At 39.2% G+C, this 26,935-nt stretch overlaps 1 protein-coding gene across 2 annotated transcripts in view; it reads right to left on the bottom strand.

Moving 5' to 3' along the window:
• The window catches only part of SPPL2A (signal peptide peptidase like 2A), a 50,890-nt gene extending 24,884 nt beyond the window's left edge, over positions 1 to 26,006 (bottom strand). For both annotated transcript variants that reach the window (XM_081229601.1, XM_081229602.1), the window contains exons 1-6: positions 25,754 to 26,006; positions 7,878 to 7,997; positions 7,018 to 7,200; positions 6,505 to 6,594; positions 5,886 to 6,019; positions 1,580 to 1,731 (exon numbers count right to left, since the gene is read on the bottom strand). In XM_081229601.1, the coding sequence (XP_081085727.1) occupies positions 1,580 to 1,731; positions 5,886 to 6,019; positions 6,505 to 6,594; positions 7,018 to 7,200; positions 7,878 to 7,997; positions 25,754 to 25,819 (745 nt within the window). In that variant the 5' untranslated portion in view covers positions 25,820 to 26,006. The remainder of the gene's footprint in view (positions 1 to 1,579; positions 1,732 to 5,885; positions 6,020 to 6,504; positions 6,595 to 7,017; positions 7,201 to 7,877; positions 7,998 to 25,753) is intronic.
• Between the last annotated feature and the right edge of the window lie 929 nt (positions 26,007 to 26,935).

Here is a 26,935-nt window from a genome sequence, read left to right as displayed (position 1 = left end):
TTCTGTCAAAGACCACTATATATATCAACTGAGGGTCAGACACAAACAATTGAAAGCTGAGAATTAAATCAGAAAAATTAGCTGTGCAATGATGACCTAATAATACAAATATCACCCTGGTATCCACTCTCCCACCAACATATTGAAATATGAGTGATATTCAAAGAAAAATTTTTCTAATTGTAAATATATGTCTTAAGTATAGTTTTAAAACTGCTGCCATAGGACAGGAGAAATTGAACAACAAGCTGAAACTAACCTTGGGGCCTCAGTTTTCTAGTCCAGAAACTTATACTAATATTCTCTAAATAAGCATTGTAGCCTGTGGTGGTTTTTACAAAGGGTTTTTAATTCTCATCAGGCATACTCTCTTTTTCCCTGGGCTCTCTCCTCTTTTTGCTATATGTTGGCCACAAATAGCAAATTTCCATCCTATCAGACCACTAAGAAGACTGGCCAGGGGATGGGCAAGCCACTATCCTACCTTCTTAAAGGAAAAAGTATAATTTATTCTCTAGACCACAGGCAAGTACCTATGTGTTTTTAGATGTAGTATGATCTTAAATGTTTATATAAGTAAAACAAAATTGGAGCAATACAACATCTTGGTTTGCAAAATAACAAAAAGAACAAACCACACTTTGGGGGTAAGCAGAAGCAAAAAATCCGTAATTTGAATAATCTTCTACTTCATATAACTATATATAGCCACCAAGAAATCCTTAGTCTGCTGCTTAGATACTGGCCTATTATGCTTTAACTGCAGAGAGGGAAACTTAGGGGCCACAGCAATTCTTTCAAGTCATCCATGAAGAAGTGTTCTTATTTCAAGACACAGTATATTTTTTCCCTTTTTTTTTTTTTAAGTTGGGGTATAGGTGCTTTACAATGTTGTGCTAGCTTCTGCTGTACAGCGAAGTGAATCGGCTATACGTATACATACATCCCCTCTTTTTTGGATTTCTTTCCCATTTAGGTCACCACAGAGCATTAGTAGAGTTCTCTGTGCTATACAGTAGGTTCTCATTAGTTATCTATTTTATACATATTAGTGTATATATGTCAATCCCTATCTCCCAATTCATCCCATCCTCCCTCCCCACATTGGTGTCCATACGTTTGTTCCCTACATCTGTAGGACACACTATTTTTAAATTTTTACTATTTTTAAATTGTTTTTCTTTTCTTTTTTAAATTTTTTTTATTGGGGTATAGTTGTTTTACAATGTTGTGTTAGTTTCTACTGCACAGCAAAGTGAAGTAGAGTTCCCTGTGCTATACAGCAGGTTCTTATTAGTCATCTATTTTATACATAGTAGTGCATACATGTCAATCCCAAGCTCCCAGTTCATCCCACCACCACCCCCACACCAGACACAGTATTTTTTTAATTGGAATATTTTTTTTAATCCCAGAGTAATAGGGACCTAACACTTCTGGCAGTTTAAAAAGTTCATATCACTCCTTAACTATTCACTTAAGTTTTCCAGGTAGAATGCCTTAAAGGAAAAGATAAATCTGGCAAAGTAAATAAAAAGATATATGCTAAAAGTAGCAAATATAAAATATGATTTCTTACCCAACCATTTGTAGAAGAAATAAAGTAAGACCATCATAATACAGCAGATGACCACAAATATTACAACTGTTAGAGGACTAAAAGTAAAATATTCTTCCTTCTTTTTCCTCATTTCTCTATCTTCAGTGTTTGTCACTGCCTTCATGCTTTCCCTGCATAAACATACACAGGAACTTCAGCAAATCTCTGCCAAGTATAGCTATTTTAAAAATCTATCTCTAACACCAACTTAGATTTGTTTCTGATTACAAAGTAATATACTTAAAAGTTACACACCAAAAGAAATATTTAATCTAGAAAGTAAAAACTCCTTATAATTCTACCCTCAAGAGTTGATCTGTTATTAACCACTAACTTTTGAAATAGCATTTTTTTCTGGAGGCAAAACTGTTGAAACAGATGAATTTATTACATAAACAAATTAATGTTTATATTATCTAATTTGGAAACTACATTGACGTAATAAGTTTCAAATGATAACCAATTCTTTTTACACACTTAATATTACCAACTTGCAGATAGGAAAGTACTTTTATTTTTATTTTTATTTTTTTTTTGCGGTATGTGGGCCTCTCACTGTTGTGGCCTCTCCCGTTGCGGAGCACAGGCTCTGGACGCGCAGGCTCAGCGGCCATGGCTCACAGGCCTAGCCACTCCGCGGCATGTGGGATCTTCCCGGACCGGGGCAGGAACCCGTGTCCCCTGCATCGGCAGGCGGACTCTTAACCACTGCACCACCAGGGAAGCCTGGAAAGTACTTTTAAAATTAGCTTCTCTTCAATGTAAAACACTAAATTCTTCTCAGTCAACTCAGTATTTTCTATATGTCTGTTCAGTGCTCATTGACATACTATGAAGGATTCAAAAGGAGTTCAAGACATAGCATTGTCCTACCTTGATATAAGATAGCAAAATAGTTTCTAACTCTCCCAACAAACTTGCTGGGTCACACAGTGAATAAAAGGCAGACACAGGAGTTGAAGAGGAAAGGGTCACAACCTTCTTTTGTTGAGCAGTGAGTCTCTATTCTGTCACCTAATTGTCTCTTCCCAGTTATATGGAACCCACTACATACTTTTCCAGCTCCAGTTCCTTCAACTCTGGTCTACTAAATTTTGTTCCCTTTTCGTATATCCTGACCCTTTTCATCAGGTCTGGGCTCAATACAAACTTTAGGTTAAAAAAAAGATTTATTTCTATGAAACTGTACATTTGCCAAACTGCTTATTTACCAACATGCCACTTTCTTATTAGAAAACTGTGGATTGGGATGGTTACTATTCTAGGCATCTGTGACTCTAGGGAGGCTGCCTGGGAAAAGAGCTGGGAGAGGGTCTGGGGAGAGACACACAGTACCTCCCTGAAACTGTAGAGCTGGATGACAGGGTATTAACAAAAGTTTCAATGAAAGTAGTACCTGAGTGGGAAAACATGCCAACCTTTGGTATCTATCATTGCAAACAGATTTATTTAAAGACATTTCTATCACAGAACATATATAAGCCATAATAATCAAAGAGTCATATATTCATATTCAGTAGACTAAAAAGCACCAGGCAATTTCTTGAAGGAAAACATATACCAGATTTATATCATGTTAAAATAATACAATTCATCTTTTTTAAAAATTGTACTCTTAAATCGGCTCAAGAGCCACATGCAATGAGAAGCTAAGCTTTCTTTCCTGCCATCTTGAGTTTATGATGAGAACCAGTTATAAGAAGGACTCATTATAATAGACTTTAACTCTCTACTGAAAAGGCTTTATACGGAATCAAGGTATTTTTTCCTTTTGCAAAAAGTACCTCTTTCATTTGGCAGGGTAATTCTGGGTTATGAGATCTTGTTCTGATAAATTTTCCACTCCCTAAGCCTTATTCTCTTTTCCCTTTTCTTTCAGTCTAACTCTCTTTACTTGCTAAATAACAGTCCTTGTGTTATTTTTTAAATTAAGATATAACTGACATAACATCATATTAGTTTCAGATGTATGACACGATTTGATATTTGTATATATTGCAAAATGATCACCACAATAAGTCTAGTTCACATCCATCACCACACAGTTAAAAGATTTTTTTTTCTTGTGATGAGAACTTTTAAGAACTACTTTCTTAGTAACTTTCAAATATGCAGTACAGTATTATTAACTATGGTCACCATGCTGTACATTACATCCCCAGGACTTATTTATTTTATAAGTGGAAGATTGTACCTTCACCCATTTTGCCCCCTCCCCACCTCCCCACCTCCCCACCTCTGGTAACCACCCATATGTTCTCTGCTCTATGAGTTCTTTTTTTTTTTTTTTAAGATTCCACACATAAATGAGATCATTTGGTATTTCTTTGTCTGACTTATTTCACTTAGCATAATGCCATCAAAATCCAGCCATATTGTTGCAAACAGTCCTTATGTCCTCAATAATTCTACTTTTTATGAAATTTTCTCCATTTTATTACTGATTCATACTCTCTTTCTCTATACTGTCACCCCACCACGACCAATACACACACTTAGTTAATTCTATCTTTATCCTGCTCTTAGAATCAGCCTCCTCAATTTCAAAATCCATAATCCTGCAGGTAAAGGACATCTCCTCTCCCAACCTGGCTACTGAAGGCAACAAATTCTTTGTTTTTGCCCATCCTGTTTTATGAATAAAAGAACTTATACGTGCTGCTCTCCCACCTCCAATTTTCTTGAGGAGGAGCCTGCCCTGACATGTATATGAAGCTTGCCTTGCTAACTCAAAGTGTGGTCCACGGGCCACTTTGTCAAAAATGCAGAGTCTCAGCACACATCCCAAGCCTACTAAATCTGAATTTTTAAAAATTTTAATGAGCTCTCAAGACAGTTTGTATGCACATTACAGTTTGAGAAGTACTACTCTAGAGAAGAAACAATTTACATTATAATGTAAGTATAGTGAAGATATATATTAAATGGAAAAACATTTTCAATAAATCAGTAGCTTTTGGGAAATTATTTATAAAGTTTCACCATATAATCTAGAAAATGATTTTGGAGATCTTACATACTATGCTTTATAAAGACTAATAATGAAGAAAAATAATGCTTACTCATGTGAAATCATGTGACTAACACATGCTGAAATGTGTTTTCCAAATATGTAAAATATTTTAAGCTCAATACTCTAGGAATCTACACTTAAACCCTAGACTTCTCTCTTGATGAAAGTCAATCAAATTTTAGTACTTTAAGAAATTACAAATAAGCTTATTAGCTTCGGCTAGCATCAAGTAAGCCCTTTTTAATGGAACCTATAGATCAATTCACAAGTGAATATATTGTCCTTTATGCATAAAATAATATGCTCTGAGCACAATTTTTTACTCAGAGTTATAAATATGAACTGATCCTTCTAAATTACATTGCTGGGACTTTCCTGGTGGTCCAGTGGTAAAGAATCTGCCTTACAGTGCAGGGAATGCGGGTTCGATCCCTGGTCAGGGAACTAAGATCCCAAATGCCGCGGGGCAACTAAGCCTGTGTGCCACAACTACTGAGCTCACGCACCACAACTAGAGACCGCATGCCGCAAACTACAGAGCCCACGTGATCTGGAGCCTGTGCGCCACAACTAGAGAGAAGCCTGTGCCCCAACAAAATATCCCGCATGGCTCAACGAAGATCCTGTGTGTCACAACTAAGACCCGATGCAGCCAAAAATAAATTAAATAAATAAATAAATAAATAATAAATCTTTAAAAAAAAATAAACTACATTGCTTGCTTTAGTCTATAGCCAAAGGTACGTAACTGTAAGAATACTGGGCCTAGGTTGTTGTTAAATAGAGAAATCTAAATTTCACATACATTTGGCATTTCTATATTTAAACTAAAATATGGACATGTTTAATTAATATCCTTAGAATTCCTAAAGCATTAAATAGAATGATGAGGTCACATTGTAATGACTCAACTCAGGAGGAGCTGAAAAACTTCCCACCTTCTCTTGTTTATTTTCTTCCAATCTAAATAAATAGGCACATTAGAATGTTAACTATCTCCACCTTTTCTGGGAGAGGTAACTAAACATTTTAATTTAAGAGTCTTTGGTGAAATTTCAATGTTTCCTTCCCAGCAGAAGAACAAGAGGAACCTATGACTCCCTTCTTCTCAGTGAAAAGTTAAAGACCTGTATGAGGACAAACCTGCAATCTAATCGTCAGCACTATATTCTAAGAACAAGCAGAACTTTTAAGTGTTGTTACACGATAAAATGATTAACAAACAATTTTTAACCATTTATCTTAAAAACAATGAAGTTTAATTAAGCTTACAATTCAATTAGCCCACTCCAGTATCCTCCTAATGCCACAGTGAACACAGCAATTACAAAAATAACCACCATAGTATAGTCAAAGTTAGGCCACGATGGAGAATACATTTTCACAGTAATGTTATCTCCGAGAGTCTGAAAGGCAAAATGACAGTTAATACACTGGAATTAGTTTTCTTTTTACTATAGCATATGGCAGCAATATTCCAATTTCATTCTGGAATGGACACTATACATAAGATAGCCAAGAATAATAGAACTGTTTTGACAACATGATATATAGTCTCTTGTCAAAATTATGAGGCTATGCTTTGGTTTATTAAATCTTGAAAGTGCAATGTTCCACACAATCACATTTTGTTCAAGGATTTAAAGTTAAATGATACAACACAAAGATTTTTAAAGAGGTCAAAGTAAAGAAATATCCCTTCTAAAGTCAGGACTCTGAAACACCTTGTGCTCAATGGGGGGTGCATACTTTCCAAATAAAAACTTGATAGGCCTTTATAACTTCCTGTTAGCAACTGGAACATACATAATAATTTAAATTAAATATCATGGTTAAAAGTAAAAAGTTGTACTATTTATAAACTTTATCTAATATATAATTACTAATTTACCTGCTTCGTATCTGTAAAGTCTTTGTGGTTTATAAATGCAATCAGTATTTTCACATCATGAAATTCAGATTTGTTCCCTGAGGGAGGAAACTAAAAGAAAAACATATTGTGAAGACTTATGAACTACTAGTGTATTTACAGAATAAAATACAATTTATTCATTAAATACAAACATTACATCTTTTTAAAGTAATAAAATGAAGTTTCATGTGTTCTTAATGTTATACTAAGAGTTCTCAAACTGGAATCCTTCTAGCATAAACTTAAACTGATACTTTATACACACATACACACACACACATTCCTAACATAGTCTTGTCTACTTTAGGAATGGAAAAGAAACAAAATTTTCCAATTAAACACCTATCATAACCAGAATGTTTATTTAAAAAGAATCCTACCATCAGATTATTCAAAACTCAGCCCCTAAACCACAGACAAAGAAGATAGTTCAATTCCTGTGAAATTTGATATCATGAACTCAAAAGAAGTTATTATAGTTTTATAACTTACGAGGACACTGTTATTGGCAACCAACAATGCTTCAGCACCTCCTGTTTGTGCAATTCTGGCTTTTTCAAGAAAATGGCAGGTTCCCCACTGTACCACAACTGCTTTGTTCTTTATTCCATCAGGAGGAATATCAGAAAGGTTGCACAGTGGTGTGGCAGTCAGATTCATCAAACTAATGGAAGTCTGGAAAGAAGAAATGTCTTTAATATAAATATCACATTTCACCCTAAATGCATTCAATGACAAAGTGTCAACATTGGTTTAATACAAGGTTCTTTTTTTTTTATTTTTTATTTATTTATTTATTTTTGGCTGTGTTGGGTCTTCATTGCTGCACACGGGCTTTCTCTAGTTGTGGGGAGCGGGGGCTACTCTTCATTGCAGTGCGTGGGCTTCTCATTATGGTGGCTTGTTGCGGAGCACGGGCTCTAGTCACGTGGGCTTCAGTAGTTGTGGCACGTGGGCTCAGTAGTTGTGGCTCACGTGGCTCACGGGCTCTAGAGAGCAGCCTCAGTAGTTGTGGAGCACAGGCTTAGGTGCTCCGTGGCATACGGGATCTTCCCAGATCAAGGCTCGAACCTGTGTCCCATGCATTGGCAGGTGGATTCTTAACCACTGTGCCACCAGGGAAGTCCCAAGGTTCTTTTAAATTAGAAATATTTGATGACAATCAAGCTTTGAGGCAAGTATTTTTAAATTCTCTAACTTGTTTTTCTCACAGAGAGAAATACTTAAGCAAAAGCAATAAATATTTATTAATCATAATATAACTAGTTTACATGCTAAAACATAATAATCACTCATTCTTACCATTCAATATTTTTATGTTTATAAATAAATAGAAGCTGTGATTTACTTACTGCATTTTCTAGGGTACTTGGAAGAGCTGTCCAATGAGGGTTATATAGCATGCAGTAGTCCTTAGATGGTGAAGGCATGCCATTTCCAGATGCATGCAGGATTGCTTCCTGAGCAGCTGTCTAGGACACAAACAATAATTTTCACAGTGGCAATAATTTGGCTTGCCAAGAACTAAGGATTTTAATAAAGCTATTTATATACAGGTTTGACCACATTTCCTTAAGGGGGAAGGTCGTCCAATAAATTGATTTCTTCTTGTTTGAGGAAATGGTAAAACTGTACATGGTTGCCCAGAACACATTCTTCAAGGAAGATAAGTCACTTTCTTACAGGCCCTTGTTATAAGGGCCATATCCCAGGGAGGAATCTTGTTATGATTTTATAAGTTCAATACTCCCTTTACAGTCTGAAACTTTATTTCCCAATCTCTTATGAGTTATTATTCCATTGTTCATATTCTATAAAAGAAAATTAACTTGAAGTCCCTCAACCTTACTTTCCATATTCTATGAGTAACTGGGGTAAAAAGAAAAAAAAAGGTATCATTATTTCTAAGTGCTATCTTTGGAAGAGAACCAGAGAAACTGGAAATCTCAAGTTTTCAAGTCCCTGCAACTGCCTATTCCAAAAGACCAGTCTAGAGTTTAGAGTGGAAAAAGAAGGTATAGAAACATGTTCTTTCCTTTTGCCTCATTTCTTACTACCTAGAAAAGAGAGACAAGAGGTAAGAAGTGACTAAAAAGAACATCCATTGTACATGGGGTGGGGGGATGGGAGTGGAGCCTATGACATGAAGAAACAGCCTAAGATAACTAGAATACCACTCCACATCCCAATTCCCTTCAAACTTGGATCAGTCCAGATCCTTCCTCTCTCCTCCTTTGAGAAAATCTTACTCTACAACATAAGGGAGAAAAATGATTGTTTGGCAGATAAATATGTTGTACTACTAAGCCTCTGCCACTAAAGCATGCATTAGGTCGAGCTACAAGAAATTGCTGATATTTGATCATTTTTGATCTATAAAATTGTTTATTACATAGAAGTCAACCTAAATGTCTAAGGAGTACAGAAATGCTCTAATCCATGCTCTCCTACCTGAAATCTCCCTTGAACATTCGAGATTAGAAAACTTTCTAGCATACTTGGGACTTTATTAGCTTATGGATCTAAACAAGTATAGGGAATTCTTGAAACATGCCATCAGATTACATAAAGTAATTACATAAGGAATCTACTTCTGGAAAAAAGAAATGTAGTTTTCATTCAGCTATATACTTGGTGGCTATGAATGGATTCTGACAGGAGAGGTAAACTGATATGTTAAATTCTTACTGTACACAAACTATTTTTAGGTTGTAAACAAAGTACACAAATTCAACAAAGTATATTTAGGTTATTGTCATACATTTATTTGATTCATTGTCACTATTTTATAAATGATGGCTCTGAGATTCAGAGTAGTTACTAACAACCTACATAAGGTCACACTAACATCATCTACAGTTCTAACTATTGCTGGTAATTCTACAGATAATCATAAGGGTTGATTAGACTTAGGTTAAACATTTTTTAAAGAATACTATGTAAGTGAATTGGGTACTTCTTATTGCACCCAACAAAATGGGTACTTCTTATTTCACCCAACAAAATGGCGCATGATATCAGGATGTCCCGCTATTAGCAATGCTGAGTTTGATTATTTGGTTAACATAGTAACTGCAGGGTTTCTCCAGTGTAAAGTTAAATATTTTTTTCCCCTTGTGATTAGTAAGTAATCTGTAGCACAATGTGAACAGTTCAGCAACTTCTCACCTAGTGTTTTAGCCTCCGTGCCTGAATTTAATTTTACATATTATGTTGGGGGTTGTGAAATGGTGAATGTCAATCCTCTACATTTATTAGCTTGTACTCTTCTTTTTTTAATATAAATTTATTTATTTTATTTATTTATTTTTGGCTGCGTTGGGTCTTCATTGCTGCGCGCGGGCTTTCTCCAGTTGCCACGAGCGGGGGCTACTCTTTGTTGCGGTGCACGGGCTTCTCATTGCAGCGGCTTCTCTTGTTGCAGAGCACGGGCTCTAGGCACGCAGGCTTCAGGAGTTGTGGCACATGGGCTCTAGAGAACAGGCTCAGTAGTTGTGGCACATGGCCTCAGTAGTTGTGGCTCACAGGCTCAGTAGTTGTGGAGCACGGGCTTAGTTGCTCCATGGCATGTGGGATCCTCCCAGACCAGGGCTCAAACCCGTGTCCCCTGCATTGGCAGGCAGATTCTTAACCACTGCACCACCACAGAAGCCCTTGTACTCTTCTTTTCTAAAAAAAAAGAGCTTTACTCTCTCTCTCTACCACCTTTTGTTTACTATCACTAGAGATTAATTGATTTTTTAAAATTCAATGTAGTGCAATTACAATTATTCGTTTGATGTTCAAATTATCCCACATTTGGCCAATAGAGCCTCTTCCACCTTATTCTTTGTATCCTTTTGACAAGACCCCATTAGTCTTTGAGGACTTCCTTGTTTTAGGCTGACTTTATCCTTTACCTGCCATAGATTGGAACCAGTCATTCTACTAAGCTCCTTTTAGAGAGAACTGTATTTAAATTAGGATTTGGGTTTTAACAATGCACACTGCTGAAGTGGTATAACCTTTACAATAGACAATTGGCAATATCAATCAAACTTTTTTATACTTATAATCCTCTGATTCATATCCTACAGATGTATTACATAATGCACAAAGATTATACAAAGATAAATGTAGAAGGATATTCACTGCAATATGTTATAGCAAAAACAAAAAACATCTTCCACAGATAAGAATCCATTACATTATGGTATGCATAGTACACAGCTATTAAAAAGAAAGAACTAGAGGACTTCCCAGGTGGTGCAGCGGTTAAGAGTCTGCCTGCCAATGCAGGGGGCACAGGTCTGAGCCCTGGTCTGGATATATCCCACATGCCGTGGAGCAACTAAGCCCGTGCACCACAACTATTGAGCCTGAGCTCTAGAGCCCGCATGCCACAACTACTGAAGCCCGAGCGCCTAGAGTCCATGCTCCACAGCAAAGAGAAGCCACCGCAATGAGAAGCCCACACACCGCAAAAAAAAGTAGCCCCACTTGCCGCAACTAGAGAAAGCCAGTGAGCAGCAATGAAGACCCAACACAGCCAAAAATAAATAAATAAATTTATTTAAAAATTTAAAAAAGAAATAACTAGATCTACCTGTAGAAATAGATGTCCATGGTGAGAAAAGCAAGTTCCAGAAAGATATTTATAGTGTTTTCTCTTTTTATAAAAATGACCCCCCCTCAAAGCTCCCTATATGTATTTGTACTGTTATGTGAACTTAAAGAATGATGTGGAGAGAGACCAGGCGATTTAGAAAAAAAGGAGAGGAAAACAAAAGCAAAGATGAGGGTGTAAAAAGATTGGAAGGAGAAAATTAAAAAAGGAAAGAACAATCAAAACAAAAAGGTATGAAGTCCCTCTCCTCTCATCCTGGTTCTCACAGTCACCCCTTAGGGGCTTCTCTTATGTCTTTCCAGATACTATCTATGAATATTTAAGATAGATAGATATTGGGTTGGCCAAAAAGTTCCTTTGGTTTTTAAGTAAAAATAAAAGACACATTTTTTATTTTCACCAATAACTTTATTGAACAATGTATTCACCCTTTTGTTCCACTACCTTCTGCCATTTTTCAGGCAACTTCATAATTCCGTCTTCCCAAAACTTTTTATATTTTTGAGCAAAGAACTGTTCCAGGTGCCTTTTACTGTCTTCCAGGGAATGGAAATGTTTTCCATTAAGAGAATTTTGTAAAGACCAAAATAAATGGAAATCCAAAGGTGCAATGTCTGGTGAATATGGCGGATCAATCAGAACTTCCCAGCCAAGCTGTACAATTTTTGCCTGGTCATCAAAGAAACATGAGGTCTTGTGTTACCCTGATGGAAGATTATGCATCTTCTCTTGACTGATTCTGGACACTTTTCATCAAGTGCTGCTTTCAGTTGGTCTAATTGGGAGAAGTACTTTTTGGGATTAATCATTTGGTTTTCTGGAAAGAGCTCATCATAGAGGACTCCCTTCCAATCCCACCATATACACAACATCACCTTCTTTGGTTGAAGACCAGCCTTTGGTGTGGTTGGTGGTGGTTCATTTCACTTGCCCCACAATCTCATCTATAACACATTATTGTACAGCATTCACTTTTCTTCACCCATTACAATTTGTTTTAAAAACAGAAACTTCGTTACGTTTCAGTAGAGAATCCCATGAGGAAATATGGTCAAGGAGGTTTTTCTCACTTAACTTATGTGGAACCCAAACTTCAAAGTGATTAACATAACCAAGCTATTGCAAATGATTTTCAACGTTTGACTTGGATATTTTGAGTATGTCAGCTATCTCCTGCACGGTATAACGTTGATTGTTCTCAATTAATGTCTCGGTTTGATCGCTATCAACTTCAACTGGTCTACCTGACCATGGAGCATCGTCCAGTGAGAAATCTCCAGCATGAAACTTTGCAAACCACTTTTGACACTTTCTATCAGTCACAGAACCTTCTCCATACACTGCACAACTCTCTTTTTGCGTTTCAGTTGCATTTTTACCTTTCTTGAAATAATAAAGCATAATATGCTGAAAACGTTGCTTTTTTCTTCCATCTTCAATTTAATAATGGCTATACAAAAATTCACCAATTTTGATTTTTTTTAATGCACGCTGATATGACAGCTGTCACATTACAGTCTAACAAAATTGCTTCGAATGAAGTTAAAGACAACTAAGCCCTACCAGAGCCATCTTATGGAAAAACCGAATGAACCTTTTGGCCAACCCGATAGATAGATAGATAGATAGATAGATAGATCTCAAATATATACACTGTTGTCTGTTTTACACATATGGGATCATACTATATATACTACTGTGTAGCTTTTCTAAAATTTTACTTTTTAAAGTTTATTTCTTTTAAGTATAACCAATTTACAATGTTAGTTTCTACTGTATAGCAAAGTGATTCGGTCATATATATATTCTTTTCCATTATGGTTTATTACAGGATATTGAATATAGTTCCCTGTGCTATACAATAGGACCTTGTAGTCCATCCTATATATAATAGTTTGCATCTGCTAATCCCAAACTCCCAATCCTTCCCTCCCCCACGCCCCTCCCCCTTGGCAACCACAAGTCTGTTCTCTATGTCTGTGAGTCTGTTTCTGTTTCATAGATAAGTTCGTGTCATATTTTAGATTCCACATGTAAGTGATATCATATGGCATTTGTCTCTTTCTGACTTACTTCACTTAATATGATAATCTCTAGGTCCGTCCATGTTGCTGCAAATGGCATTATTTCATTCTTTTTTACGGCTGAGTAGTATTCCATTATATATATGTACCACATCTTCTTTATCCATTCATCTGTCGATGGACATTTAGGCTGCTTCTATGTCTCTGCTACTGTAAACAGTGCTGCTATGAACACTGGGGTGCATGTATCTTCTTGAATTATAGTTTTCTCTGGATATACACCCAGGAGTGGGATTGCAGGATCATATGGCAACTCTATTTTTAGCTTTTTGAGGAACCTCCATACTGTTTTCCATAGTGGCTGCATCAATTTACATTCCCACCAACAGTGTAGGAGGGTTTACTTTTCTCCACACCCTCTCCAGTACTTGTTATTTGTAGACTTTTCAATGCTGGCCATTCTGACTGGTGTGAGGTGGTACCTCATTATAGTTTTTTTTTTTTTTTTTTTGCGGTACATGGGCCTCTCACTGTTGTGGCCTCTCCCGTTGCGGAGCACAGGCTCTGGACGTGCAGGCTCAGCGGCCATGGCGCACGGGCCCAGCCACTCTGCGGCATGTGGGATCTTCCCGGACCGGGGCACGAACCCGTGTCCCCTGCATCGGCAGGCGGACTCTCAACCACTGTGCCACCAGCTAAGCCCATAATTATAGTTTTGATTTGTATTTCTCTAATAATTAGCGATGTTGAACATCTTTTCATGTGCCTGTTGGCCATCTGTATGTCTTTTTGTTTTGTTTTTGTTTTGTTTTTTGCGGTACGGGGGCCTCTCACTATTGTGGCCTCTCCAGTTGCGGAGCACAGGCTCCGGACGCACAGGCTCAGCGGCCATGGCTCACAGGCCCAGCCGCTCCGCGGCATGTGGGATCTTCCCGGACCGGGGCGCAAACCTGTGTCCTCTGCATCGGCAGGCGGATTTTCAACCACTACGCCACCAGGGAAGCCCTGTATGTCTTTTTGGAGAAATGTCTATTTAGCTCATTTGCCCATTTTTCAACTGGGTTGTTCTTTTGTTGTTGCCTTGTATGAGCTGTTTGAATATTTTGGAAATTAAGCCCTTGTGGGTTGCCTCATTTGCAAATACTTTCTCCCAGTCTGTAGGTTTGTCTTTTCATTTTGTTTATGATTTCCTTTGCTGTACAAAAGCTTGTAAGTTTGTTTAGGTCTCATTTGTTTATTTTTGCTTTTATTTCTATTGCCCTGGGAGACTGACCAAAGAAAACACTGGTATGATTTATGTCAGAGAATGTTTTGCCTACGTTCTCTTCTAAGAGTATTATGGTGTCATGTCTTATATTTAAGTCTTTAAGCCATAAAATTTAAATTTTATATGTTAGATTTTCCATATTGATACATATACACTACCTCCTTTTACACAACTGTATAAATAGTCAGTGTTACTTTTATAATTACAAAAGCTAAGGGATTTTTTAAAAAGCTTAAAAGTACAAGGAAGTACAAAGATATCCAACTATGAGTAACATTTATTGCTATAGACAGATTACAGTCTTTTCTATGGTGGTAGAAAATTTATCATTGATATAAGCAAAATTCATTGATATGGGAATTACTGAGGCAAAACACAAATTTTAGTGGAAGATTAGTATGAGAGAGGAAAGTATAACCATACATAATTGTAGAATAGTTCGTATTGGATGTGCAACATGCAGCAAATTTCATTCGCAAGCTAACATATCCAAATACCTTAAGCATTTCCACTACATTTTAACATCTTAGTAAAATTTCTCATAGAGATTATATAGCTTTGAAAATTCAGTTTATCAACAATAGATATCGTATGTTCTGGAATTAGAGACCTGGGACAGAATGGCAGTTTCACCATTTATTGGCTATGTTACAAGTCATTTAAATTGTTTAAGTGTCAACATCTTGGTTTTTCTGTTTTTTGTTTTTGGCCCCGCCTCAAGGCTTGCGGGATCTTAGTTCCCCAACCAGGAATTAAACCTGGGCCCTGGCAGTAAAAGCTCGGAGTCCTAACCACTGGACCTCCAGGGGATTCCCTCCTCAGCTTTGAGATGACAAAAAATGTCCAGACCTCACAGAGCTGTCATGATGATTAAGTTAGATGATGCAAATGTTTACACATATTAAGCTCTTAATAAATGGTAACAATTATTATTAATAATGCATCTAGCACCTTGCCAAGTACTTGCATCATGGAAAAGAAATACAAGATGATTAGTGGTTGCTTAGGGTTTGGTAGGATGTGGGGATGGGGGTGATAGCTACAGAATATGAGGTTTCTTTCTTTTTTTTAAATAGACTTTATGTTTTAGATCACCTTTAGGGTCACAGCAAAACTGAGCATGAAGTACAGTGTTCCTACATATTCCCTTACCACACACACGCATAGCCTCCCTCCAACCTCCATTATTAACATATGTTAGCATCTATGAACCTACACTGACAATTCATTACCACCCAAAGTCCACAGTTTACATTTAGGGTTTCTCCTGGTGCTTTACATTCTATAGGTTTTGACAAATATGTAATGACATGTATACACCATTACAGTATCATATGGAACATGAAGTAGTTTTATTGCCCTAAAAATCCTCTGTGCTCTAGCTATTTGGTTTCTTTTTGAGGTGATGTAGATGTTTTAAAATTGACGATAGTAACGGTTGTACATATCTGTAAATATACTAAAAGCCACTGAATTGTACACTTTAAATGGGTGAATTTTATGGTATATGTAATATATCTCAATAAAGCTGCCCCCACCAAGAAACACTAAACAAGAAATTATAGTCTTCCTGAAAAAGACAATCACAAACAGAATGTGATTTAAGTCAGTCTCTAGTAAAAGCTTTAGTAGTTCTTAGGGTGTTGGAAATGCAAATTCTTGGACCCTATTCCAGACCTACTGAATCAGAAACTCTGAGAAGTTTATTTTTAACAAGGCCTTATAGAGATTTTGATGCTTGTTAAGGTGTGAGTACTATAGCTATAGGAGCAGTGCTTCTCAAGATTTAACGTGCATACAAATCACTTAGTGATCATATTAAAATGGAGATTTTGATTCAGTTGGCCTGGGTGGAATGTGGGATTCTGCATGTCTAACAAGCTCCCAGGGGATCCTGCTGCTGCTGCTCTATGGGCCCAACCTTGAGCAGCAAAAGCTATACAGGAACAAGAGCACAGTCATCCCTCGGTATCTGAGGGAGACTGGTTCCAGGACAGATAACAAAATCCATGTATGCTCAAATCCCGTAGATTTGATTCCACACAAATTCAACAAACTGTAGATCATAAACAAAGTACATGTATTGAAAAAAATCCAAGTATAAGTGGACCTGCGCAGTTTAAACCCATGTTGTTCAAGGGCCAACTGTAGTAGAAACCACATCACTGTGGGCCAGTTAGGTTGGGAAGCACAGAGGCCTGAAGCTCAAGTGTCCCTTCAAACATTACAAGCACCAAATCAGGAGAGACTTGTGGTCTACCCATGCTAGTATTAGATCATCTGACAAAGACCCTATGGTGGAAGGACAGGATATCTTCCTTTACATTTTTCAAGTTAGAAACATGTTTCAAGACATCTGAATTTTCCTTTGTAATCAACTGTGGTCTGTTCTTCTATGACTTTACTCAACCCTTAAAAAATATCTGTTTATATTTTCAACCAATAATGAAAATATTCTCTTAATAAAAAGCTTAGTATCAAGAGCTTGAAGGGATTTAGGGATAATATAATCTAGTCCCTTCATTTCACAGCTCAAACAGGTCCAAAACGATCAAAATGAAGTCTCAGGGGCCAGATTAGAATTGAGCTCTCTAAAACCCAGACCAGCAGTCTTTCAGCTCTGCTATCACTTCAAGCTCCCTCATGCAGCTAGATCCGCCAGCACCCCTTAGTACCCAATCATCACCCTCCAGTTTTAATATTGGTCATATATATATCTCTGCATTAGCTGTTAACTCCCTCTCTGCTGTGATTCTGGGCATGGGTCTCCTACCACCACTCAAATTCCTCTAATACCCAATTAGTTCCTTCCACACCCTCAACATCCCAAACTCTAACTCCTTTCCTTATACTCTTCCAAGTACCCCCACTTGTAGGACTCTAGAGTTTCATGGAATTCCCTTCCTATGACAAGTGCTCCTTACTGCTCACCCCAAATCCTGCCTCTTAATGGCAGTTCCTACAACCACTGGCGGTGGAATCAAGTGTTCTTCATGGTCATCAAATCATCAACCTCACACCCGGGTCTTTATATTCCGCATCTTGCTTGATCCTCACATGCAAGGGAAGCAAGTTTACTAGCCCACAGTGTGAAGTAGTACTTCCTGTTTTTCTGATTCAAATATACCTCACATAAAAATTCATCGGATGCCTGTTGTTTGTGAACATTTCCAAATTTACTTTACCCAGATCACTTGACTTCAGTCTTATTCCATATCATCTTTTTAAATCCATGTTTAAGTCTATCTTAATGTCAGAGTCGCCTATTCTTTTGATCATTTTTCTCCTAAATAATTTTTGGTATGGTAAGTGCCAACTGATAACTCAAAGTCTAAAAACACCTCAACTGTAATGGAGTACACTATACTCACATCCTTGCAGGTGTCCTATTTCCTCATTTTCCCAAACCAATCAGACCTTAAACCATGGGACATATATAAGGAGCTGTATTTCATCAGTGTACTTACACTGAGTCAGTGTTGCACTGACCTTCACGTCCCTGTCTCTTGAGGCTATATCTATGCTTTATACTCCAGTCTCTTGGTAGTCCCAAGCATGGGCATTTGTATTCCTGGCCTCTGTTCAAACCGCCTCCTGATGCTGACTCACCAGCCCAATATTAACCTAGGAAACAGGCCTTTCTACTCTTGTCCAAGCTAATAGCACAGTTCGATTCTTCTGTGACTTTGTTTCACAGGTTTAGTTTGCCTTCTACTCTTCTTTCTCCTTCAAAAGGTATCTACCAGCATTGGATCTACTTTCCAAATTTAAGTCTTCACACATTCCTTTTGAAAATAAAAATTATTTAGCTAAAAATTTATCTAATATACTACCCCCTACCCTGAATCCACGCCATACTTTGGGTCTGCCAGGACTCTGTATCTTGGCCATTTTCACCTGATCACGATGCAGCTCTAACTAATACAACGCTAACTTTTACCCATGTATATATTTAATTCCCTTTAAAAGCCTTAAAAGATTAGTCAAGCACGGTTCTTCTTTTTTCTTAGAGATTATGGTGAGTAATCTGGGCAACAATTTCTTACCCTTTATTATAGATCAGTGCTTCTTGAATTTAATGTTCTGTTAAAATCAGATTCTGATCCAGCAGGTCTTAGGAGGAGCCCATGATTATACATTTCTAACAAGCTTCCAAGTGATGCTCTGATGTTGGTCTGCAGAGTACATGGTTATAGACTTCATCGTGAATAGCAGTGAAACTCATCGGATTTCCAGACATTACTGGGGTTCTCCTAGGAATTTTCTTAAGAGGTGAAAGTCACACTGTACCTGCAGTATGCTGGTATAGCCAACGTTCATGTATTGGCCAGCAGTTCCCCCATTTCACCCATAAGTTCACTCAAAACTCTTCAGCATTTGTATCACTGGGTCCCAGCTTCCCCACCCACCTCCACAGTCTGTCAATTAAACATGGTTCACATTATTCGTATTGTTATCCATTAGATATACTTAATCCTTTGGTTTCAAGAAACAATGTGTGAATATGATGAACTCTCTCTCCAATTAACCCCCCCTACAATCTTTCTTCATAAAATCTACAAATTAAACTACTCCCCTATCTTTAGATACCGAATATGAGGGCTGGGGGTTTGGGGCAAGTTTTGCTAATAAACAGAATTTATTTAAAATGAGAACTAGCAATTTAAAAAAATCTTTATTTCTAAACCAGAAGATAAAAAGTTAAAATGTAATCACTGAGTGCTAAATGCCAAAGAGTAATAGTCATCTACCCATTACCCTTATATCATAGCAATGTAGGAGGTATCCTTTTCTTTACAAACATCTTTCTCTTTACACAGATTGAGTTTTAAGTCAATAGCAATACATTAAGAGTTGAAAACAGCCTCTACAGGAAAGGCAGAATTGGGGTTATATGTCTGAATGACACATGTTCCAAAGCCAGGTCTAAATAACTTCCTGATTCACTATTCACTATTATATTTTCTATGCCTCTTTCCTCACTAATAAGTTATATAATCAAGACAATCTATGTTCTTTCTACTCCTACTTCCAATATTCAAGGTTTATGGAAACCATGCACTGAAACTGACTAGACTCAGACCCTCAGAGATTAAGTGAAATCTTAATTACTTAATTAGTGGCTCAGTGGGAGCTAGGGCACCAAACAGGGATTTATAGAGAATCAGAGGAGTTTGTGGGACATGGGGAAAGTAGATTCCCAGGATCATACCTTACACTTGGAGAATCTGGGGGCATGTAACAGGCTAAGATGTACTCGGGTGGAGGGAAGAGACAAGGTAACCATTCATTCATTCAGTACTCTGCAAACTATGAGGTGCTAAGGGAGACAGCACAGAATGAGTCAGGTAGCTTCTCCTTCTACCTAGATCCAGCCTTTTCCCTGGGTTTCCTTAAGTAATCTTACTACTTAACTATTATAGAATTTACGATTTACACTAGAATTCATAAACTCAAATGCCTAAAAGGTCAGGCGGGTAAATCAGAGTTGATTTAAGACCATAGGACATGGTAACATTTGGCAAATTCTGGCCTAAAGGCAATAAAATTTTTGAAAACAAATTTAGTATCTTGGGGTAAGAGTCCATACCTGGAGACTTTATGGTCTAGAGTTCTGTAAACAGATCCAATTTCAGGTAAATTTTTAACAAAGACAAATTATTAAATATATAATAAACATGACTTCTATCTTTAAACCTTTTTCTCATGAAAATAAATTTACAAATTTATCCAATCAGTCTTGTGATCTATTTTTGATCCCCCCCCCAAAAAAAAACCCAGTTAGTGGAAAAGTATAAACAAATGTCTAGAAACTCTGGGTTCTAGTCCTCTTTTTCATGACTTTCTATCTGGTCTAGGACAAACTGTAATCTTCCTGAAACTTCTCTCAGGATCATTTTGAGATTCTAAGGAGATGTATGTTTAGGTGTTGTATTTTGGGAAGGAGATAACACAGCAATTAGTGACTTAAAAATTGGACAATGGGATGCAGAATCCACAGAGACAGCTCTGATTGTGAAGAATCTGACAGTTAAAGGAGGAATGTGACATAACCAGCATGTCTAAGCTTGGGCTTAGACATGTACCACAGACTAGGTGGTTTAAACAATAGAAATTTATTTTTCACAGCCTGGAGCCTAGAAGTTTCAATGTGCCAGCATGGTCCAGTTCTGGTAAGGGCTCTCTTCCTGGCTTGTAGATGGCCACCTTTTCACTGTGTCCTCACATGGTTGTGGGGGGTGGGGGGAGAGAGAGCAAGGCAATAATCCCATTGTAAGGGCCCCACCCTGATAACCTCATCTAAACCTAATTATCCTCAAAGGCCCAATCAATCTCCAAGTACCATCACACTGGGAGTTAGGGCTTCAACATGAGAATTTAGAGGCACACAATTCAGTCCACAGCATTTCTCCCCTGGCTCCCAAAATTCATATCCTTCTCACATGCAAAATATTTATATTCATTCCATCCCACAGCCCTAAAAGTCTTAATTCATTCCAGCGTCAACTCTAAAAAGTCCAAAAGCTCATCTAAATATCATCTAAATCTGATGTGGGTGAGACGCAAGATTCTTCATGAGGTAAGATTCCTCTCCAGCTGTGAACCTGTAAGATCAGACAAGTTATGTGCTTCCAAAATACAATGGTGGGACAGGTATAGGATAGACATTCTCATTCTAAAAGAAGAAATCAGAAGGAAGAAAGGGATGAGGGGACCCAACGAAGTCCAAAACCTAGTAAGACATAGATCTTAAGGCTCAAGAAGTATCCTTTTTGGCTCTATGTCCCACTTTCCAGGCCCACTGGGGAGGAAGTGTCACCCCCATGGCTCTGTGGGGTAGCCTTTGGCTCTGTGGGATACCACCCCCAAGGCTCCTGGTAGAGGCCAAAAGGCTCGTTGAAACTGAAGTTGTGGCCCTGATGATCTCTGAATCACCTTTGGGGGTCATTTCTCCCTCTTCTTGAAGAATAATGCACGTTCACAGCCAAATAGCTCTATCATCCCATCCTGTCAGATCCAAAAGGTCCAACAGCCTTTCTTCATTTCATCCTGTCTCCTTCCCCCGGAGTTAAAAGTGGCAGTGTTTTTGCTCATAGAATCCCATAAGCTACTTATCAAGTGATTGTTCAGCCATACTCTTAGCGTTCTTTCCAGAACAAACTTTCTCTTTTTTTTTTTTTTTTTTTTTGCAACATGGATAGGCTGAGAATTTTCCAAATCTTCAAATTCTGGTTCCTTTTAGCTTAACAATTCCTTCTTCAATTCCTCTCTCCCCTTTGCTTTTCACTAAAAGCAGTTACTTCCCCCAGAGTTAAAAGTGGCAGTGTTTTTGCTCACAGAATCCCATAAGCTACTTATCAAGTGATTGTTCAGCCACACTCTTAGCGTTCTTTCCAGAACAAACTTTCTCTCGTTTTTTTTTTTTTTTTTGCAACATGGATAGGCTGAGAATTTTCCAAATCTTCAAATTCTGGTTCCTTTTTGCTTAACAATTCCTTCTTCAATTCCTCTCTCCCGTTTGCATTTCACTAAAAGCAGTTAGAAAGAACCAAGCTGCTCCACCAACGCTTTGCTTAGAAATCTCCTCAGCTAAATATTTGATTTCACTGCTTACAATCCTTCCACACAACACTAGAACATAGTTCAGCCAAGTTCTTTACCATTTTATGCCAAGAATTGCCTTTCCTCTAGTTTCCAATAAAATGTTCCTCATCTCCATCTGCGTTCTCACCAGAATCACCTTTAATGTTCATATTTCTAGCCTCTACTCATTACCCAGTTACAAAGCTGCTTCCACATGTTTAGGTATTTGTTACCACAGAACCCCACTCCTGGTACCAAAATCTTAGTCAGCTTGGGCTGCCATAAGAAAATATGATAGGGAGAGGGAGAGGGGCAGGGAGAGCACGCTCTCTGCTGTCTTTTCTCATAAGGGCACCAATCCCATCACAAGGGACCTACTCTCTGACCTCATCTAAACCTAATTATCAATATCTCCCAAAGGCCCCATCTCCAAATACCATCAATACTGGGGGTTAGTGCTTCAAGATATGGATTTTGGGAGGACACGATTCAGTCTATAGTACAGTAGCACAGCATGTCTCTGATACGTTGGATAGCAGAACACAACTAGTTTCCCCAGGAGGTTGAGGGAGGAGGGCAGAAGAGAAGGAATTAAAGAAGACTCTTTGAGTTGGTGTAGTATCCAAAGGAATGCAGATTTCAGTAAGAGATTTTTCTGTTGGGGATTCTGATTACCACTTCATTTTCATAAGCTCAAGATGTGGCTATATGACACTTTGAATTCTTGGAAGTAGTGAAAACATGAATACAACTTTTATAAAAAACATTATGAGAAAGACTCAGGATTCTTCAGAGAACTTTGAAGCAATTTTAGAAAACAGATCCAGGCTAAATTTCACTCATTCTCTTTGAAACAGAACCCTGTGACTGGGCCCAAATAACACTAAAATAAAGGTCTAACAGTTGGGGCTAGCGGTGGGAGTTGGACTAGGGAAGGACAAGTGTGATATGGAAATATGGCAAAGCCAAGAGAGAATTAATTACCTGCCAGGCACTCTTTTCATGTCTAGACTTAAATGTTTAATGGGTTTAGAAGTCATTAAAACAGCCAGATGTGCTGTAGCTTGTGTTCAAGATACACGGTAAGGTCACTCTGATGTGCTGAGGACAAACAGAGTAGGGTAGGCTACATGATGTTGAAGGGGCTTTCCAATGCTAAATACTCTGCCTCTTCTACAAGGATGTGACACTTTCTGGAGATGAAATGCTGCTTCTAGATGAGGATGATGACCCTTTTTGTTTTTTAATATTTGGCTGCATTGGGTCTTCGTTGCTGCACGTGGGCTTTCTCTAGTTGCGGTGAGTGGGGGCTACTCTTCGTTGCGGTGTGAGGGTTTCTCATTGCAGTGGTTTCTCTTGTTGCAGAGCATGGGCTCGAGGTGCACAGGCTTCAGTAGTTGCAGCACACGGGCTCAGTAGTTGTGGCTCACGGGCTCTAGAGTGCAGGCTCAGTAGTTGTGGTGCACAGGTTTAGTTGCTCTGCGGCATGTGGGATCTTCCCAGGCCAGGGCTCGAATCCTTGTTCCCTGCACTGGCAGGCGGATTCTTAACCACTACGCCACCAGGGAAGCCCATGATGACCTTTTTCTAACATGACCAAGGGGAAAGAGGCTCAGTAGGGCCAGCTTCCAGAGACCAGAAAGAAGAAATGAAATGATTAAGCTGGCATCATTCATTCAAGTGAACCCAGAGAGGTCACCTAGGGCTGTAAGAGTAGGGAAGAGGAGTAAACAGGGCTTCAGGGAGAAAATGGTTAAAATAACAAAAAACTTAAAATAGTGGAGGAAAGGAACTAGGTATCTAGTAAACAGAAGGAAAGAGAGAGCTCCTGTTGAGAAAAAGGATACCAGATTTATGAGTTCCTCAGAAAAGGAAAGGAATGAGAAAGAGACCCTTTCAGGAATTTAAAGGAAGAAAGAGTGGAGAAGAAAAAAATCCACTGAGAAATCACTAAGAAATAGAATATCAATAATACTAGTTAGCACTGAAAAAGATCTTCCCAATTTCGAAACATCTTGTCAGTGTATTCACAGTTACCAGCACAGCTCCTGGCATATAAGAGATAACACACTAAATATTTGTGGATTGAAAGAATGTTACTGAGTCCTCATAACAACCCCACAACCGGGGAATATAGAACTCAAGATCAACATGGTGAAATATGACAAAATATATATGTGCAATATAAAAAGAATAAAATCTAGAATATGGGAGAGACACTCTAGCTACAATTTAGAACACGGACAAACTTTAGACTTGTGAAGCACTTGAAATTACATGAAAATTTTGCTTCCATTTTTCTAGTGAGAGGCTTCAGAGTTTTTCTTAAGAATTTCAATATGAGTTTATGAGCAATTGATGTATTATTAGGTTAATTATTAATCTGTGTTGAGAAAGGACAGGTGGGAATTTATACACACATGTATATATTCTTAGAATTAGCTTAAGAAGTTCAAATGAAAATGGGTGCAAAAACACTCAAAAAATTTCATACCTAGGTTATAGTTTTATGTGTATTTACATATTACCTGAATTATCTTTTGGACACGTCTGAACAAGGTAAACAACACCTCAAAGATTCAGACCAACACTGCCACTTTGCTATTCTCTTTATATCCTACTCCTCCCCCCGACCCACCTCAAGCAATTTTTAGATACATTCTTCCTAATGCTGCCTAGCAAAGTTATGAATACAACGAAGGCACTTAACCACTTCAGGCTTTGAGTTTGGTTTCTCAATAAATGTTAAAAACACTTTCATATTGAATATATTCACTGGTAGTAATCCTTTAAACTGGAGAGTAAGCAAAATATACTCTTTCAGAGAAGTTACACATTCTAATGGAAAGAACTAGACAGGCATACACCATCATACCAGTTCTGTATAAAGCTCATAAAAGTTTCCAACCTGAAACTCCCTAAGTGAAATTTACAAGAAACAAACTGAAACACTGAACACTGGCGTCCTTACCACCCATTCACTGAAGCTTCTGCTTGGTGTTGAATTTTAAGACATTATTACTTTTCTCTAATTACGAAAACAAACTTGTGTACACATATTTGTTACTGTTACTTAATCGGCTCTCCTCCCCTTTAAACTAGGCAGAGAATTGAAACCCACTAAAACCCACTATAAGAATTACACTTTGGTGTGTTCTTTAAAAAATTATTTTAAATTATTACTGTTACCAGAAAGCCCCAGAATGGAATCAAATGAGCCCTAAGGCGAAGCAGAAACTACAGAGGAGGAAGAAAAAAATCTGTATGAGAGCAATTAAACTAAAGCGCAGTCCTTGAACCGCTAAACTTTGATCCAGGAATCGGGTATGCGTTTTTTCCTTCTTTCAGAGTTGGGGTTGGGGGAGTGCGGGTTAAGCAGCGGTAAGAAAGGCTGGACAATAAAATTCAGAGGTCAATTCAAAACGCCTGGAACAGTGAAACTATAGAGGAGAAGCACCAAAGTCCGAGTCGTATTAGGGGCTCGGCAGGTAGCTTTCTCGGGGGTAGGTACCGGGACTTCAAAGGACGGGAATGGGGGCTGGACCGAAAGGGAGTAGTGGGAGAGGGATGGGGATGAAATAAAAAACTCAGAGCAGGCCGCGTAGGCGCGGGAGAGGGCAGGCCGGCAGGGAGCCCGTGGGGGTGGGGGGAGGCGGCGGAGGCGGCGGCGGCGGCGGCGGCGGAGGAGGAGGGTGGGGGGCCCGGCCCCGCCCCGGGGAGGCCCGAGCGCCCGCCCGTCCCCCTTACCAGAGGGAGCAGGAAGCCCCACAGCAGGGCGGCGGCGGCGGGGGTCAGCGGTTGCTGCAGCCCCATCAGACTGCCTGGTGAGCGCCCGGCGGCGCGGCGCGAGGCGGGGCGGGCTCCGGATCCCCTCGCGGCGCTGCTTCGGTGGCTGGGCCGGACAGGGTCGGGCGGCGAGGTTGGGCTGGGGCCGCCGCGGCTGCTGGAGCCGCCACTGCAGCACCGACTTCCTCTTCCGGCCCCGCCCGGAGGCCGCGGAAACCCCCACGGGGCACTTGGACGCCGGGTCCGCGCGCGCCGCCCGCCGGGCTCTCTCAGGCTCCCGGCGCTGGCGGGCACCGGCAGCGGGTCTGGGCGTGTCTCTTTCCAGCTTCGTGACCTGAACTGTTTCCCGGTCCGGGCAGGCGAAGGGACTTTTTCAAGGCCTCCTTCTTCCTAGAATCGGCGGAGCGCCTGTTCCGTTCCCCACCAACTACCCAGGTGCTCGAGCCAAAAACCTACATGCTCTGAGTCTTAATTCACCAGCTCATCAACAGTCCCAGGCTCTCTCACACGTATGTCCCCAAAACGCCCACATTGTCCTAAACCGCAATGACCACCCCCAGACCACCGTTGCTTCTCTCCTCCAAACTGGTTTCCGTTTCCACTCCCCACAGCCCATTATCCACACAGCTGTCCTGGAGAGATCTTTTTGAAAATGTAAATCAGATCATGTCACTCCCAACCACACTTAGAATAAAATCAAAGCTCTACTCTGGGACTTCCCTGGTGTCCCAGTGGTTAAGAATCCACCTGCCAATGCAGAAGACAGGGGTTCGAGCCCTGGTCCCAGAAGATCCCACATGCCATGGAGCTACTGAAGCCCACGCGCCTAAAGCCCGTGCTCTGCAACAAGAGAAGCCACCGCAATGAGAAGCCTGCCACTGCAACAAAGACCCAACACAGCCATAAATAAATGAATTTATTTAAAAAAAAAAAAAACCGGAACACTCTACTCTGGAGGACAAAGTTTATATAACATGGTCCGTGCCTGCTTCTCTGACCCCATCTTCACTGTTTTCCCACGCTCGCTTCAAGCCACATGGGCCGCCTTCAGTTCTTCCGGCCTTTGTACTGGTAGTCCTCCCTGCTGGAACGCTCCTCTCTCTGAATACCTGGCACGCTGGCATTCACTTATCAGCTTAAATG

Source organism: Mesoplodon bidens (assembly GCF_964165515.1).
Source record: "Mesoplodon bidens genome assembly, chromosome: 3".
Lineage (NCBI taxonomy): Eukaryota > Metazoa > Chordata > Mammalia > Artiodactyla > Ziphiidae > Mesoplodon > Mesoplodon bidens.
This window is presented reverse-complemented; position numbering and strand designations above follow the sequence as displayed.